At 42.8% G+C, this 17,276-nt stretch overlaps 1 protein-coding gene across 1 annotated transcript in view; it reads left to right on the top strand.

Moving 5' to 3' along the window:
- Positions 1 to 16,830, top strand: part of RNASEH2C (ribonuclease H2 subunit C) — a 40,801-nt gene extending 23,971 nt beyond the window's left edge. Inside the window, exons 3-5 of the mRNA XM_073605246.1 lie at positions 1,399 to 1,511; positions 2,921 to 3,040; positions 16,644 to 16,830. Coding sequence (XP_073461347.1) covers positions 1,399 to 1,511; positions 2,921 to 3,040; positions 16,644 to 16,664 — 254 coding nt within the window. The 3' untranslated portion in view covers positions 16,665 to 16,830. The remainder of the gene's footprint in view (positions 1 to 1,398; positions 1,512 to 2,920; positions 3,041 to 16,643) is intronic.
- Positions 16,831 to 17,276: the final 446 nt, after the last annotated feature.

Below are 17,276 nucleotides of genomic sequence, written 5' to 3' on the forward strand. Positions count from 1 at the left end.
ATGGATAGCGGAAAAAGAGACACAACAAACTCGACGTGGAAAACATACTTCGAAAGAACGAAGGATTGGCGAAGAACGACCTCCCTTTTTGTCCTTTATGCAGGAGTCAACAAAGGGAAACAGGCTTCCAAGAATACCATCAGCAGATGGATAAGAATGGCCATACAGACGATCTATGAGGCACAAAACCTCACTCCGCCAAGCGGGATCAGAGCACACACACAACCAGAGCCTGTGCTACCTCGTTCGCAGAGGAAGCAGGGGCAACTCCAGAGCAGATCTGCAGGGCAGCGACATGGTCGAGCTTCAGTGCCTTTGCAAGGCACTACCGCATAGACCAGCTGTCTGACCAAGACCAGGCACTTGGTCGCAAGGCGCTCCAGTCTCTATCCCCACCCTAGTAAGTATTGCTTGATACATCCTCTCAGATGCTGCCCTGGAAGACGATTTGAGAAAATAGGTACCTGGTAACTCTTTTTCTAAGAAGTCTTCCAGGGCAGCACTAGTTCCCACCCTTGAAAAGACAAATACCAGGTACAACGGGGGAGCTTTTAAGATCTACTGAGATTTCCTTCGATGCTTTAATACAACTGAGGCACGCAGGTAAGACTGTGAAATTTATAATGGTGGACTAATGTGTTTCCTGTTTCAGGGAGGAGGAGCCTATCTCTCAGATGCTGCCCTGGAAGACTTCTTAGAAAAAGAGTTACCAGGTACCTAACTCTTTTATTAAAAAAAAAAGTTTTATATTTAAAGTGGAAGTAAACCCTCTTATCGGTTTCAGCCAAGGAAGCTGCCATCTTGGCCTTTGTTTAATCTTCAACTGCCATAATGCTGCACATGTGATCAGCTATGACACCAGCTATTGGGTGGCTTGACAGTTTGGTTGACAGCACAAGCAAATGTGACAGTTAGCAATCTTGGCATGCCGGGAATGTAACTGTTTTCTGAAACCGTTAAATCAATGGGTTTACTTCTGCTTTAACTGTCAGGGAAGACACTGAATCAAACAATTGTGACGATCGTCCATGTATATGGCAGCCGGTCCGACAGAAGCTGGCCATGCATGCTGAAAAACCAGCAGCCGACTGGCTCCCGATCAGCGCTCTCAGCCATTGGCTGGGAGTGCTGACAGGAGTGTTCTGACAGGGGGCTGTCCCCCTGTCAGAACACAACAGCTCAGTGGGGGGGGGAAATCACTGTACTAACTTTGAATTGTTGGTACAGTGGTTCCAACTGGAGCTTTCTTTTTATTTATATTATTTTTTTTTTTCCATTCAACTTTGTACTAGGCCTAATAAGTTATAATTGTAAGGTTGCTCAATATTATCGGATGTATGGAATGAGCTAATTTGTTTGACAATTCCCTTCCTTTTTTTTTTTTTTTTTTTTTTACAGGTAAAGAGGTCTCATTCAGAGGCAGAGTGCTCCGAGGGCAGGAGGTTACGGTCCCTGAAGGTTATATGGGGATTGTCCTGAAGGAGGATAATAAACCTTTCTCCGAGGAAGAGGTAAAACTGCGTACCAATAATTGTTTTTTGTCCACACCTCTGGTTGTCCCCTCAAAAAATCTAAATGTAGGCCTGCAGTAAAATGTAATTATACCACCACACAGCTCACTTATGTAGAATACAGTGAATATAGAAAAGAATCTCCCCCTTTAAAATAATCCCATTTTGCTGCTTTGCAGCCTGAAATGAAGACGCGCTGTTTTAGTTTTATCCAGCTGTATTTACTCTGTGCAAATTATAACGTCTAAGTAAAAATATAACACCAAAATGTCAGAAAAAAATTCAAAAACAGACTCATGGAGTTGGGAAAAGGATCACCCCCTCCTCAAAATGACTTATAAAAAACTCAATCAGGTATAGCTGATCACCTTCTCAATGGCACACAAAGCCATTTGACTTTCAACTGTGATCAGTTATGATCCTTTTGATTAGCTCTGCATGAAAAGAGCATTCCTGGAGCATTTCAGTCCCCAGTAGTGCAACTGAAGCAAACAATCAACTATGGGTGGCCTTTTTTTTAAAGGTGTGCAAAAATGGCACTGGCCAACTCCCCTCCCATAATAATAATAATAATAAAGTCTTTAAATTGCTATAAAAACACACAAATTAACCCTGTATTTATTAAATAACGGAATGTTAAAAGAAAGTGGTGATGACGTAGGAACCTCCTGTGAGGGTAGAAATGTAGATGCTGTCATTTCTAAATTGTTTTTAAAGTAATTGATCCTTATTCCAGGTCAGTCACCAGGCATTGAAGCCAAGAACAGGCTGCATTCCCTATTGATTGACCTGGAACAAGCATGCAAACATTGAAGCTAGATATGTCTGAACTCTCGTTCTGCATACTGTGTTTCAGGTCCATATTTCAATAGGTAATGAAGCTAGGATCAGCATGACAGACCTAAAAGCCTGCAGCTTTAAAATACAAATAATTGGTGACAACATAGTTTTGTAATGACCGGTTCCCTTTAAGCATTTCCTTTTTTTCCTAAAGACTGCCAATGCTGGTCACACACCATTGTATGCTTGTGCAATCTCCTTTATGTTGTTGTTTAGTCGTGTCCGACTCTTTGTGACCTCATGGATCATAAGCGTGCCAGGCTTTTCTGTCCTCCACTGCCTTTATAAAATCTCCTTCATATTTACCAACAAATCTGAGAAGGGCTGATTGGATATAAATTGGATAGCTTGTCTAGGTAGTGTAGATTGGCAATTGTACAATTAGATTTGTGTGTGTGTGTGTCGCCAGCTTAATATGAACATTCTGACACTCATGACTTGAATTTTAGATGTGCAGATTGCAAGAAATGAAGCCCATTTGAGGGTTATAGTTCTACATCTGCCTTCATCTACCAGGATTTATGATCCATTTGAATGTAGTTGTAACATTGTTTCTTCCTCTATTCCAGGATCGTTCACTGACAGTCAGAACCACTTTCCAGTCCTTTATGCAATGGAACCTGGAAACGCCACCATCAGCAGACGATGTCTTAGTGAGGTCACTAGCATGGCCGAAAATTGCTGCTGCGGTAATACATTCTGACCATAGTATTTAATTGCTCGGTCATCTAAAGCTTATATTGTTTAGAAATTCAGATTTTTTAAATCTTCTTCTGTATTTGGTTTACACAGGATCAGTAGTAACTCATAGAAAATAGGGGTTATTTCTGCCTACAGGGGGAATTTGACAATGGCAAACAAAAAAGCCTTTGGCCAGCCAGGTATTGCCCCTCCTATTCTGATAATGCCTCAGCTTGTAGAGAAGCAGCAGTAGGAGTATTATCGTTTATTCAAGGAACACTGGGTCAGTAGTTTTTCATAGACAGTAGGAATATTCAAAAGTAGTCCAACTGAGGAGTGAGCAAAACTAAACACGAATAGGCCCACATACCAAAAAAGTAAAAACTGGGGGCAGCATGTAGCTCAAAGGGTTGTCTGAAGGACCTTATGTCTGAATCTGGCATTGGATGATTCTTGAACATCCACCCAGAAAAGTTTAGAGATTGTATGACCCGAGGAGTAGATTTGCAATTGCTTTTTGAGCTTTTAGGCATCGGGCATCCATTTCCCAGATTTGCAAGGCAGCGGAATGATTACTAAGGATAGCAGCTGCTGCTTTAGACATTTTTAGTGCTAATGTTTCACAAATTGACATTACTTCTATAGCAGGTTCCATAGCAGAACCTGCTAGGAAAATAAAGATTTGGATAGGGCTTATAGACATTTGTCATTACAGCTGCAGAAATGTAAAAAATAAACTCTGGAAGCGAATGTGTAGAAGTATGCTTATGTACGCTGTTCTGGTGCTGGTAAAATCTAGCATAGATACCCAGATATGGCTAAGGGGTGCCACACTTGATTGGGTGTGAGAAATATGTGGTCTCAAGTGGGGGACAACAATCCAGGCAATCTGTGTCTGGTCCTTCAGGACGGAAAATGCTGGCCACCCTGCAACTGTTAGTGAATTGTGCGTTGGAGAGGGCAGAAACAGAAGGACTGCTCCCTTTGCTTTTGGGATCTGACATGTTGCACAGCCAGGGCCGTCTTTAAGCCAGGGCAAAAGGGGCAGCTGCCCTGGGCCCTGTCATTGTGGGGTCCAAAGCAGCTGCATCATACTTGCAAACTATCTCAGTTTAAATTCCCTTGTCCCTTGAAGTTTTAGTCCCTTGCTGTGTCCTGATATCTCAGTGTGAAGTGCTGCTACTAATGCTGCCCAGCTCTGCCTTGTTGTGTACAGATGACTCACCTGCAGACCCTGTGTTTACATGTAAATAACCGGCATTCATATGTAAATAGCTGCATCCGGCGGCATAGATATGTAAATGCGGCATTCATATTTATATCTTGCCCCCTGCAGTGAGGAGATGATGTGCTGTAACCTCTAGCAACCAATCAGTGAGCAGTATTACTGTACAGTAATCTCTAGCAACCAATCAACAAGCAGAAATCATGTGCTGTAACATCTAGCAACTAATCAGTGAGCCGTAATGTGTGCTGTAACCTCTAGCAACCAGTCAGTAAGCGGTAATGATACACTGTAGCCTCTGGCAACCAATCGCAATTGCTGCCTGATCTGATACAGTAAACTGATTTTAAGTCTAGCTGCTATTTATTGTATGTCTCAGAGCAGGTGGAGCACACAATTGTATGGAGGGGGCTCAAGAAAACGTTTGCCCAGGGTCCCATTAATGTTAAAGACGGCCCTGTGCACAGCTAAACTGAGACAACATAGTTTAAAACTCCCAAGAGAACAACTTGGTTATCTGCAAATTAACTGCTGAGAGCAGATGTGATTAGCAGGGACAAAATCATGTGAAAAATGTGTGTCCTTTGTGATTGGAGTAATGGTGGCAATATTCTTCCTCGCCCTAAAAAAGGTGGCAACAAAATCTGTAGAAAACCTGCATGACACTGCAGCTGGTAGAAGCTGATGGAAACTTGTGATGATTGTAGTCCTTTTAATAGTTTTCAAGGCTGTGACATAAGACAAAGGGAGTCCTACATGGTTTACCATGGTCTTTGACCTGGAGAGTGCTCAGAAGCTAACAGTACATAAGAATCATTGAACCCCACTACCTGAATGTCACAGTCCAGGTTTTCTTTGTTCTGTCTTTGGTATACTCAAGGGGGTCTTCAGAGACTGGGTTACAGCTGTAAACCTGTGTGGTAAAAGTGCTGCGCTGTTGTGCCAGTGATCCAATTAAATGAACCACACAAATATAATAAATGTGATCACAACATAAAAAAAAAAATTACGTGCATATACTTATAGCAGTGGTATGAATTGAAGGTATCAAATAGGTTAGATAAACCATTATAACAAAACACGTCACATATAAATGACTATAAAAGTGTAACGTATGTGTGGAAAAATGCCGCCACAAAAATTAAAATTAAAAAGTCCATAGATCATCATATAAAGTTGTGATAGTCCCAATAAAACAGAGCAGACTACCAAGTGACGCATATATATTTATAGAAGTCCTCAAAGTGTGAATATTCCCGTGATCGTAGATGACCTTAAGCCGGTCACCATAGACGTGAAGACCACCACCTGGAAAAAGAAATATGCTTACCGGAAAGCATGGACTGAGAAAACTTATGGCGCTGAGTGAAACAGGCTAAAAGGGAGATATACCGTATATACTCGAGTATAAGTTGAGTTTTTCAGCACTTTTTTTTTGTGCTGAAAGTGCCCCCCTCGACTTATACTCGAGTCGAGCACTTTTCTGCAGCAAAAAATTTCATTTTCCGAACCGACTTTGGGGCCCCGTATCTCAGGGCCACTTTGTGCTAGGAACCCCAAATTTGGTGTGCAAACCCAGTGGAACTGGTACCACAACATATCCTAGCACTAAGTGGCCCCGAGATACGTGGCCCCAAAGCCGGTTCGGAAAATGTCATTCTCTGCTGCAGAAAAGTGCTTGACATTTTCTGAACCGATATTTGGGGCCCTGTATCTCGGGGACACTTGGTGCTAGAAACCCCAGCTTTGGATATTTTATGGTGCTAGTTCCACTGAGTTTGCACACCAAATTTGGGGTTCCTAGCACTAAGTGGCCCTGAGATACGGGGCCCCAAAGTCAATCAACTGTGTCCATCTGCAGCAATGTCATTTCGGGACCATTTGGGTTCAGAGACCCCAAATTTTGGCTGCAGCTAGGGGGCATCTAGGAACCCTTAACTACCGAGTTTGAAGTTCGGGGGACCTATGGCTGCAAATGGGCATTGTTGACCCTCTTTTCCACTTACAGTAGCTGTGCATTTCTCACCCTCGTCTTATACTCGGGTCACTAAGTTTTTCCCAATTTTTTGTGGTAAATTAGGGCCTCGACTTATACGCGGAACGACTTCTACTCGAGTATGTATGGTATCTCCACAGGGGTTATCCGTTTGCCGCCTCCAGGAATATCACACTGCCAAGTTGTAGCTAAGACTCCACTCTCTCGATTATGTTATACAGTCCAGACATCCAGAAAAAAATAATGTCTTCACATAAAATAAAACCACAAAGTAGCAAATTTTATTTAAAAGAACAGAACACTTACATTTCATCAGCAAAATCGGCGCTTAATAGTGAAATTCATTAGACAGTCAGACCTGTGGTTTGCAATGGCCTGGATAAGACTCGAACCAACGCGATTCATCTAATGACACCTCATCTAGGGATGATGTCTCATTAGCTGGCTGCAAAATTTTGACTCAGCTTCTCCTGCTGCCCTCTCCCATGGTGGTCTCCATTGGACTCACTCCTCCAGACCCAACAGACAGAAAGGAGGTGGAGTTGGCTTCCTTCTGTCCCCACAAAGCACCTTCCAAGTCCTTACTGTCCCTCCCTCTCTATCACTCTCTTCTTTCGAGATGCACTGTATTCGTCTGTTTTCTCCCATTTCTCTGAGGATTGCAGCAATTTATAGGCCTCCAGGACCGGTATCGCGCTTCATTGATGACTTTGCTGCCTGGCTACCCTACTTTCTCTCCTCTGAAATACCCACCATTATTCTTGGTGACTTTAACATTCCTGTCAATGTCAACAGCCCAACTACAGCTAAACTTCTCAACTTAACCTCATCTTTTGACCTAACCCAATGGACACATACTTCCACTCACTCCAATGGTAATACCCTTGACCTTGTATTCTCCCATCTCTGCAACCCTGGCAACCTCACCAACACCCCCTTTCCTCTATCTGATCACAACCTCATTACTTTCACTGTATCCTTGCCTCCAACCACCCATCCCTCCAAGCAGCAAACAATTACTTGTAGAAACCTTCGCCACTTTAACCCTTCTCTTCTCTATTCTGCTACTGACAACCTATATGACATAATCTCTCCCCTGTCCTGTCCTGACCTGGCCACTTCTGTCTACAACAGTTCACTCTCATCATCACTAGATGCACTTGCTCCCCTAACCACACGCAGAATTAGACCCCGACCGTTACAACCCTGGCAAACTGACAACACTAGAAATCTCAAGAGACATTGCCGTGCTCTTGAACGACTGTGGCGTAAAACCAAATGCCTGCAAGATTTCACCCTATATAAATCTGCCCTTCTAAAATACAATTCATGCCTCCATGCTGCCAAACAAGCCTACTTTGTCTCTCTTATTAATTCCTTGTCATCCAGTCCCCGTCGGCTCTTCTCAACCTTTAACTCTCTGCTTCGTCCACCACCCCCTCTACCCACTAACTCACTCACTGCCCAAGAGATTGCCAATCACTTCAAAGACAAGATCAATGCAATTCGTGAGGACATCTCCACTGTGCGTACATCTTCCCCACCCATCATACCTTGCCCAGCAGCACATTCAACCCTCTCCTCTTTTGAATTGGCTACTACGGAAGAGGTTACAAAAATTTTCTCGAATGCCCACCTAACCAATTGTCCCTTGGATCCTGTTCCCTCACAACTACTACGGTCACCCTCTTCTTCTATCCTATGCTCCCTCACCCACATCTTCAATCTCTCCCTTTCTAGTGGCATTTTCCCCTCCCCTCTAAAACATGCACAGATCACTCCCATTCTTAAAAAGCCCTCACTGGACCCTACCGACCTGAACAACTTAAGACCCATCTCATTACTCCCATTCACCTCTAAACTTCTAGAACGCTTAGTCTACAACCGTCTTAGCTCCTACCTCAATGAAAATAACCTTCTTGACCCCTTACAGTCTGGCTTTCGCTCGCAGCACTCCACGGAAACTACCTTACTAAAACTCACTAACGATTTACTAACTGCTAAAACCAACAGCCAGTACTCCATACTCCTACTACTTGACCTCTCTGCGGCCTTTGATACTGTTGACCACCCGCTCCTTCTCAATAAACTACATTCCCTTGGCCTCCGAGATTCTGCTCTATCCTGGTTCTCTGGCTATTTATCACAGCGCTCCTTCAGTGTCACCTACAACTCTGTCTCCTCCTCTCCATTGCCCCTTTCTGTGGGGGTCCCCCAAGGCTCGGTTCTTGGACCCCTTCTCTTCTCTATCTACACTACCTCCCTTGGTCACCTAATAACTGCCCACGGCTTCCAATACCACTTATACGCTGATGACACCCAAATCTATCTGTCTACTCCTCACCTCACTCCTTCAGTCTCCTCTCGCATTACTAACTTACTAACTGACATATCAGCATGGATGTCGCACCACTTCCTTAAACTAAATCTCTCTAAAACTGAGCTATTAATATTCCCCCCCGCCCGTGCCCCCCTCCATGACTTTTCCATCAAAATCAACAATGCAACCATCAGTCCCTCCCCTCACGCCAGGGTACTAGGTGTAATCCTAGACTCCGACTTGTCATTTCAGCCTCAAATCCAATCATTGTCAAAAGTTTGTAGAATTCACCTCCGTAACATCTCTAAAATTCGCCCTTTTTTAACAAATGAAACCACCAAGCTCCTCATTCACTCCCTTGTTATCTCTCGCCTTGACTATTGCAACTCCCTTCTCATTGGCCTACCGCTCCATAGGCTATCCCCTCTTCAGTCTATCATGAATGCTGCTGCCAGACTTATCCACCTTACCAACCGCTCAGTGTCTGCCAACCCTCTACTTCAATCCCTACACTGGCTCCCAATCACCCAGCGAATTAAATTCAAAATTCTAACCACAACATACAAAGCCATTCACAACTCTGCCCCAAGCTACATCACTAATCTTGTCTCCAAATATCACCCAAATCGTCCTCTCCGCTCTTCTCAAGACCTCCTGCTTTCAAGCTCTCTCATCTCCTCCTCCCATGCTCGTCTCCAGGATTTCTCCAGAGCCTCTCCCATCCTCTGGAACTCGCTACCTCCATCTATCCGGCTAGCCCCTACTCTTGCTACCTTCAGGCAATCCCTGAAAACTCATCTCTTCAGGAAAGCCTATCACGTCTCCAACTAATCTCCTACCACTTCCACCAGCTCATTCCCCACAGTTACAACCTTTTGTACCACCTGCCCCACCCTATTAGATTGTAAGCTCTTCTGAGCAGGGCCCTCTTAATCCTATTGTATTGTATTGTATTATAACTGTATTGTCTCCCTTTTATATTGTAAAGCGCTGCGTAAACTGTTGGCGCTATATAAATCCTGAATAATAATAATAATAATAATAATTAGTCCAAAATCTTTTTTTATGTTGTGATCACATTTTATTATAATTGTGTGGTTCATTTCATTGGATCACTGGCACAATAGTGCTGCACTTTTACCACACAGATTTTCAAGCACAATATTTTGTCTATTGTAGTGTTTACAGCTTCTTAACCACTTGCCAACCGCCTCACGCAGATATACTGCGGCAGAATGGCACGGGCAGGCAGAATCACGTACCTGTACGTGATCTGACCCCCCCCCGGTGCCCGAGGCGGTCGGTGTTTGTCCCCCGGCGATCGGAGGTGAGGGGGAGGCCATCCATTCGTGGCCCCCCCTCCCGATCGCTCCCAGCCAATGGGATCATTCCTCTGCTGCTGTATGGTAAACAGCTGCAGAGGAAATGATGTCATCTCTCCTCGGCTTGGTATTTTCCATTCCGGCGCCGAGGAGAGAAGACATCGATACACATACAGTAGAACATGCCAGGCACACAATACACCCCCGATCACCCCCCACCCCCGTCACACTGACACCAAGCAGTTTTTTTTTTCCTGATTACTGCATTGGTGTCAGTTTGTGACAGTTAGTGTGGTAGGGCAGTGAGTGTTAGCCCCCTTTAGGTCTAGGGTACCCCCCCCTAATAAAGTTTTAACCCCTTGATCACCCCCCGTCGCCAGTGTCACTAAGCGATTGTTTTTCTGATCGCTGTATTAGTGTCACTGGTGACGCTAGTTATGGAGCCAAATATTTAGGTCCGCCGTCAGCGTTTTATAGCGTCAGGGACCCCCATATACTACCTAATAAAGGTTTTAACCCCTTGATTGCCCCCTAGTTAACCCTTTCACCAGTGATCACCGTATAACTGTTACGGGTGACGCTGGTTAGTTAGTTTATTTTTTTATAGTGTCAGGGCACCCGCCGTTTATTACCTAATAAAGGTTTAGCCCCCTGATCGCCCGGTGGTGATATGCGTCGCCCCAGGCAGCGTCAGGTTAGCGCCAGTACCGCTAACACCCACGCACGCACCGTACACCTCCCTTAGTGGTCCGTTCAGATCTATACTAGCGTCCCCAGCAGTTTAGGGTTCCCAAAAACGCAGTGTTAGCAGGATCAGCCTAGCACCTGCGTTTTGCCCCTCCGCCCGGCCCAGCCCAGCCCATCCAAGTGCAGTATCGATTGATCACTGTCACTTACAAAACACTAAACCCATAACTGCAGCGTTCGCAGAGTCAGGCCTGATCCCGGCGATCGCTAAGTTTTTTTTTTTTTTGTAACGTTTTGGTGAACTGCCAAGCATCAGCGGCCTAGTACACCCCGGTCGTAGTCAAACCAGCACTGCAGTAACACTTGGTGACATGGCGAGTCCCATAAGTGCAGTTCAAGCTGGTGAGGTGGCAAGCACAAGTAGTGTCCCGTTGCCACCAAGAAGAAGACAAACAGGCCCGTCGTGCCCATAGTGCCTTTACTGCTGCATTCGCCAATCCTAATTAATAATAATAATAAAAAACACAAAAAAATATATACAATAAAGAAAAATAGTTGTTGTTTTATTGTTCTCTCTCTCTCTATTGTTCTGCTCTTTTTTTACTGTATTCTATTCTGCAATGTTTTATTGTTATTATGTTTTATCATGTTTGCTTTTCAGGTATGCAATTTTTTATACTTTACCGTTTACTTTGTTTTATTGTTAACCATTTTTTTTGTCTTCAGGTACGCCATTCACGACTTTGAGTGGTTATACCAGAATAATGCCTACAGGTTTAGGTATCATCTTGGTATCTTTCTTTTCAGCCAGCGGTCGGCTTTCATGTAAAAGCAATCCTAGCGGCTAATTGGCCTCTAGACTGCTTTTACAAGCAGTGGGAGGGAATGGCCCCCCCCGTCTTCCGTGTTTTTCTCTGGCTCTCCTGTCCCAACAGGGAACCTGAGAATGCAGCCGGTGATTCAGCCAGCTGACCAGAGAGCTGATCAGAGACCAGAGTGGCTCCAAAGATCTCTATGGCCTAAGAAACCGGAAGCTACGAGCATTTCATGACTTAGATTTCGCCGGATATAAACAGCGCCATTGGGAAATTGGGAAAGCATTTTATCACACCGATCTTGGTGTGGTCAGATGCTTTGAGGGCAGAGGAGAGATCTAGGGTCTAATAGACCCCAATTTTTTCAAAAAAAGTGTACCTGTCACTACCTATTGCTATCATAGGGGATATTTACATTCCCTGAGATAATAAAAATGATTAAAAAAAAAATGAAAGGAACAGTTTAAAAAATAAGATAAAAAAGCAAAAAAAAAAAAATGAAAAAAAAAAAAAAATGGAAGAAAAAAAAAAAGCACCCCTGCTCTCGCGCTAAGGCGAACGCAAGCGTCGGTCTGGCGTCAAATGTAAACAGCAATTGCACCATGCATGTGAGGTATCACCGTGAAGGTCAGATCGAGGGCAGTAATTTTAGCAATAGACCTCCTCTGTAAATCTAAAGTGGTAACCTATAAAGGCTTTTAAAAATGTATTTATTTTGTTGCCACTGCACGTTTGTGCGCAATTTTAAAGCATGTCATGTTTGGTATCCATGTACTCTGCCTAAGATCATCTTTTATATTTCATCAAACATTTGGGCAATATAGTGTGTTTTAGTGCATTAAAATTTAAAAAAGTGTGTTTTTTTTCCCCAAAAAATGCGTTTGAAAAATCGCTGCGCAAATACTGTATAAAAAAAAAAAATGAAACGCCCACCATTTTAATCTGTAGGGCATTTGCTTTAAATATATAATGTTTGGGGGTTCAAAGTAATTTTCTTGCAAAAAAAAAATAATTTTTTCATGTAAACAAAGTGTCAGAAAGGGCTTTATCTTCAAGTGGTTAGAAGAGTGGGTGATGTGTGACATAAGCTTCTAAATATTGTGCATAAAATGCCAGGACAGTTCAAAACCCTCCCAAATGACCCTATTTTGGAAAGTAGACACCCCAAGCTATTTGCTGAGAGGCATGTCGAGTCCATGGAATATTTTATATTGTGACACAAGTTGCGGGAAAGAGACAAATTTTTTTTTTTTTTTTTGAACAAAGTTGTCACTAAATGATATATTGCTCAAACATGCCATTGGAATATGTGAAATTACACCCCAAAATACATTCTGCTGCTTCTCCTGAGTACGGGGATACCACATGTGTAAGACTTTTTGGGAGCCTAGCCGCGTACGGGACCCCGAAAACCAAGCACCGCCTTCAGGCTTTCTAAGGGCGTAAATTTTTGATTTCACTCTTCAAAATACTCACCATGCCTCTCAGCAAATAGCTTGGGGTGTCTACTTTCCAAAATGGGGTCATTTGGGGGGGGTTTGTGCCATCTGGGCATTTTATGGCCTTCAAAATTGTGATAGGTAGTGAGGAGTGAAATCAAAAATTTACGCCCTTAGAAATCCTGAAGGCGGTGATTGGTTTTCGGGGCCCCGTACGCGGCTAGGCTCCCAAAAAGTCCCACACATGTGGTATCCCCATACTCGGGAGAAGCAGCAGAATGTATTTTGGGATGCAATTCCACATATGCCCATGGCCTGTGTGAGCAATATATAATTTAGTGACAACTTTTTGTAATTTTTTTTCTTTTTTTTTTGTCATTATTCAATCACTTGGGACAAAAAAAATTAATATTCAATGGGCTCAACATGCCCCTCAGCAATTTCCTTGGGGTGTCTACTTTCCAAAATGGGGTCATTTGTGGGGGTTTTGTACTGCCCTGCCATTTTAGCACCTCAAGAAATGACATAGGCAGTCATAAACTAAAAGCTGTGTAAATTCCAGAAAATGTACCCTAGTTTGTAGACGCTATAACTTTTGCGCAAACCAATAAATATACGCTTATTGACATTTTTTTTTACCAAAGACGTGGCCGAATACATTTTGGCCTAAATGTATGACTAAAATTGAGTTTATTGGATTTTTTTTATAACAAAAAGTAGAAAATATCATTTTTTTTTCAAAATTTTCGGTCTTTTTCTGTTTATAGCGCAAAAAATAAAAACCGCAGAGGTGAGCAAATACCATCAAAAGAAAGCTCTATTTGTGGGAAGAAAAGGACGCAAATTTTGTTTGGGTACAGCATTGCATGACCGCGCAATTAGCAGTAAAAGCGACGCAGTTGCAAATTGTAAAAAGTGCTCTGGTCAGGAAGGGGGTAAGGGAGTAATTTTCACAACACACAGCTGTAAACGTGGAAAGCACTCTGCAGTTAACTAATGCAGTACACAGGGGTCTGAGAAGTGCCACAATCGGAACACAGTGCTGAAGGTCACATTACAGGCAAGCCCCACGATCTTTGATCCGGCAAGGTCCAGCTACAAACATTAGCTGATTGCTGCAAAAAGAGCTCAGCAGAGTTACTAGCAAAAAAATGAAGCATGATGGGAGCAGGAGGGGTTATGCTTTGCAAGCAGCTTTTTTGTGTGACCATGTCCAATTCCTCCTGAAGGCAGTAGCATAACCCTTGGCCCCCTTTCACACTGGGGCCGCCGTGTTAGCGACGAGTAGAGCTTTACCGCTGTTTAAGCGGCGCTTTTGCCCCCCAAAATGGGGTTAAAAATTCCCACTTTGCGGTGCTTTCAAAGCTGCCCACTCATTAGCAAAGATGCTGCTTGCAGGACTTTTTTCCCATCCCACAAGTGCACCGCCCCAGTGTGAAAAGGTGCACTGGAATGAATAAGAAGTGGTTTTCAGGCGCTTAGCAAAGGCTATTCCTAGCGCTAAACCACCCCAGTGTGAAAGGGGTCTTATTGTCTATGAATTACTACTGATCCTGTGTCCCTTAATGGATGATAAAGAAATTAGCCCATTTGCTAATTTGATACCAATTATTGCTGGTATGTGTGATATTGTAAGTGTGTCTGCATGTCGCCAATGTCATTATGTCCATATACATTCAGCATTCAGCTCTCTTCATTCTTAACTACATTGTATCTGTATGCAGTCACGGTCACCTACCAATTCGGAATACCAACCACTCCACTGTAGCAGTAGATCAGCATGTTAGAGGAAATTATGGTAGGTTTCCAGTTCCTGCCAAGATGGCTGCAGTAGAGATGAGTGGAGATCAAAGTTCTGAATGTCTCCTATTTCAGAAATTAAAAGTATAGGCCAGTGATGGCGAACCTTGGCAGCCCAGATGTTTTGAAACTACATTTCCCATGATCCTCATGTACTCTGCAGTGTAGATGAGCATCATGAGAAATGTAGTTACAAAACATCTGGGGTGCCAAGGTTCACCATCACTGGTATAGGCAGTACATGCGACTCACATGTTAAGACGCAGGTCAGAAGCCACAGAGTGACACAAGCTGACCAGTCCCTTCATTCAGCAGTTGCATCCAACTTCAGGATTAGGGGGTGGGGGCATGTGGTTGGCATATGCGTACCACACACCTATAGACCATCAATGACTGCACAATGCATAAGAAGAAATATGCTGGCCTAAAAATTTGCTTCATATATGGCTAGCAAAGTTGTGATTATACTGGCTCTGTGCCTAGCTTAAAAGGAAACCTGTATATACAAAAGCTATCATTGCTGAAATCCCCTTTTTGATCATGGAAATTGTCTGTATTAGTGTATGCCTCACAAACATGAAACAGATCGGTTGTTTTCAATTACCTTTGCCTTTTAATATCTGTATACAGTGCTTTGCAAAAGAATTCACCCCCCTTTGCATTTTTTTTGTGTTTTGTTGCCTCACAAACTGGAATTAACATGGATTGTTTGAACATCCAGTTTCCCAGTCCCGACTGCTGAAAAACATCCCCGCAGCATGATGCTGCGACCACCATGTTTTACTGTGGGGATGGTGTTCTTTGGGTGATGTGATGTGTTGGGTTTGTGCCAGACATAGCGTTTTCCTTGATGGCCAAAAAGTAAAATTTTAGTCTCATCAGACCAGAGCACCTTCCTCCATACATTTTGGGAGTCTCCCACATGCCTTTTCGCAAACTCAAAATGTGTCATTTTGTTTTTTGCTGAAAGTAATGGCTTTCTTCTGACCACTCTGCCATAAAACCCAACTCTATGAAGCGTACGGCTTATTGTCGTCCTATGTACAGATACTCCAGTCTCTGCTGTGGAGCTCTGCAGCTCCTCCAGGGTTACCTTAGGTCTCTGTGCTGCCTGATTAATACCCTCTTGGTGTGCAGTCGTCTCTTGGCAGGTTTGCTGTTGTGCCATGTTCTTTTCATTTGGTTATGATAGATTTGATGGTGCTCCTAGGGATCATCAAAGATTTGGATATTTTTTTATAACCTAACCCTGACTTGTACTTGTCAACAACATTGTCCCTTACTTGTCTGGAGACTTCTTTGGTCTTCATGGCAGTGTTTGGTTAGTGGTGCCTCTTGCTTAGGTGCTACAGCCTCTGGGGCCTTTCAGAAAGTTGTGTATATGTAACGACAGATCATGTGAAACTTAGACTGCAAACAGGTGGACATCATTTCACTAATTATGCGACTTCTGAAAGCAATTGGTTGCACCAGAGCTTTTTATGGGCTTCATAACAAAGGGAGTGAATACATACGCACATGCCAATTATCAGTTTATTATATGTATATATTTTTCTAATTTTACTTCACCAACTTAGACAATTGTGTTCTGATACATCACATATAATTCAGGTAAAAAAAAAAAAAAAAAAAACCCTTGAACTAAAGGCTGTAATGTAACAAAATAGGTAAAAAGCCAAGGGGGTGAATACTTTTGGAAGGCACTGTATGTGGTCCATGTCGGTGACCTAAAAAGCATGGCTTGCGGCAACCATGTAACTACGATTTTTAAAAGGTGGTCCACAATGGCAAAGTCTTGCTTTCTCTTACTACAGGTACCATTTTTATAGGCAGATTCCACTTACATTTCTGGTAAACTGTTTTATAGTTGCTTACAGAGTCTAAGGCTGTTGCAGTCAGGTTTTTTTTTTTTCGTTTTCTGTTTGTAATGGTTTAGCAGAGTGATGATATATGAAGTGTAGCCTACTTTCCCTACAGTTATATAATATCATTCTCCTTCCTTTTCAGGTCCACACACCAGTTGATTAGGTCACATTTCTATCTATCAAGATGTATTGTTCCAGTAAATATTTTGCATATGTAATTTCATTGCTCATAATTGTTGGCAAATGGTATACTGCAGCAGTACTTGGGCACCAAAAGTGTATAAAGTTGAATATTTTTTTTTTTAATAAAAAAAGTGGTGAAACCGTCATTGTGTATTCATGAGCACATGAAAGCCAGACAAAAGTAGTTTTTTTTTTTTTTTTTTTTTTTTTTATTTCTAAGTAGTGTGTGGGTTTTTTCATTGCAGACACATAAAAAAAAAAAATTAAACCGCTGTTATTGCACCCTTAGGCTCAAGCTTGTGCCACATGGTCTTTTCTAGATGATCTTGCGGGACTGATATTCATACAGTGCCTTTGAAAAGGTATTCATACCCCTCAAAATTTTCCACATTTGTCATGTTACAACCAAAAAAAATTATTTTTATTAGCATTTCATGCGGTGGACCAGCACAAAGTGCCACATAATTTGTGGAGTGCATGACTAATAGTTGTCTCGTGGACAGATTCTTGGCTGCTTCCCTGATTAGGGCTCTCCTTGCCCGCCTGTCAGTTTAGGCAGATGGCCATGTCTTGGTAGGTTTGCAGTTGTGCC

Source organism: Aquarana catesbeiana, linkage group LG11, assembly GCF_042186555.1.
Source record: "Aquarana catesbeiana isolate 2022-GZ linkage group LG11, ASM4218655v1, whole genome shotgun sequence".
In the NCBI taxonomy this organism is placed as follows: domain Eukaryota; kingdom Metazoa; phylum Chordata; class Amphibia; order Anura; family Ranidae; genus Aquarana; species Aquarana catesbeiana.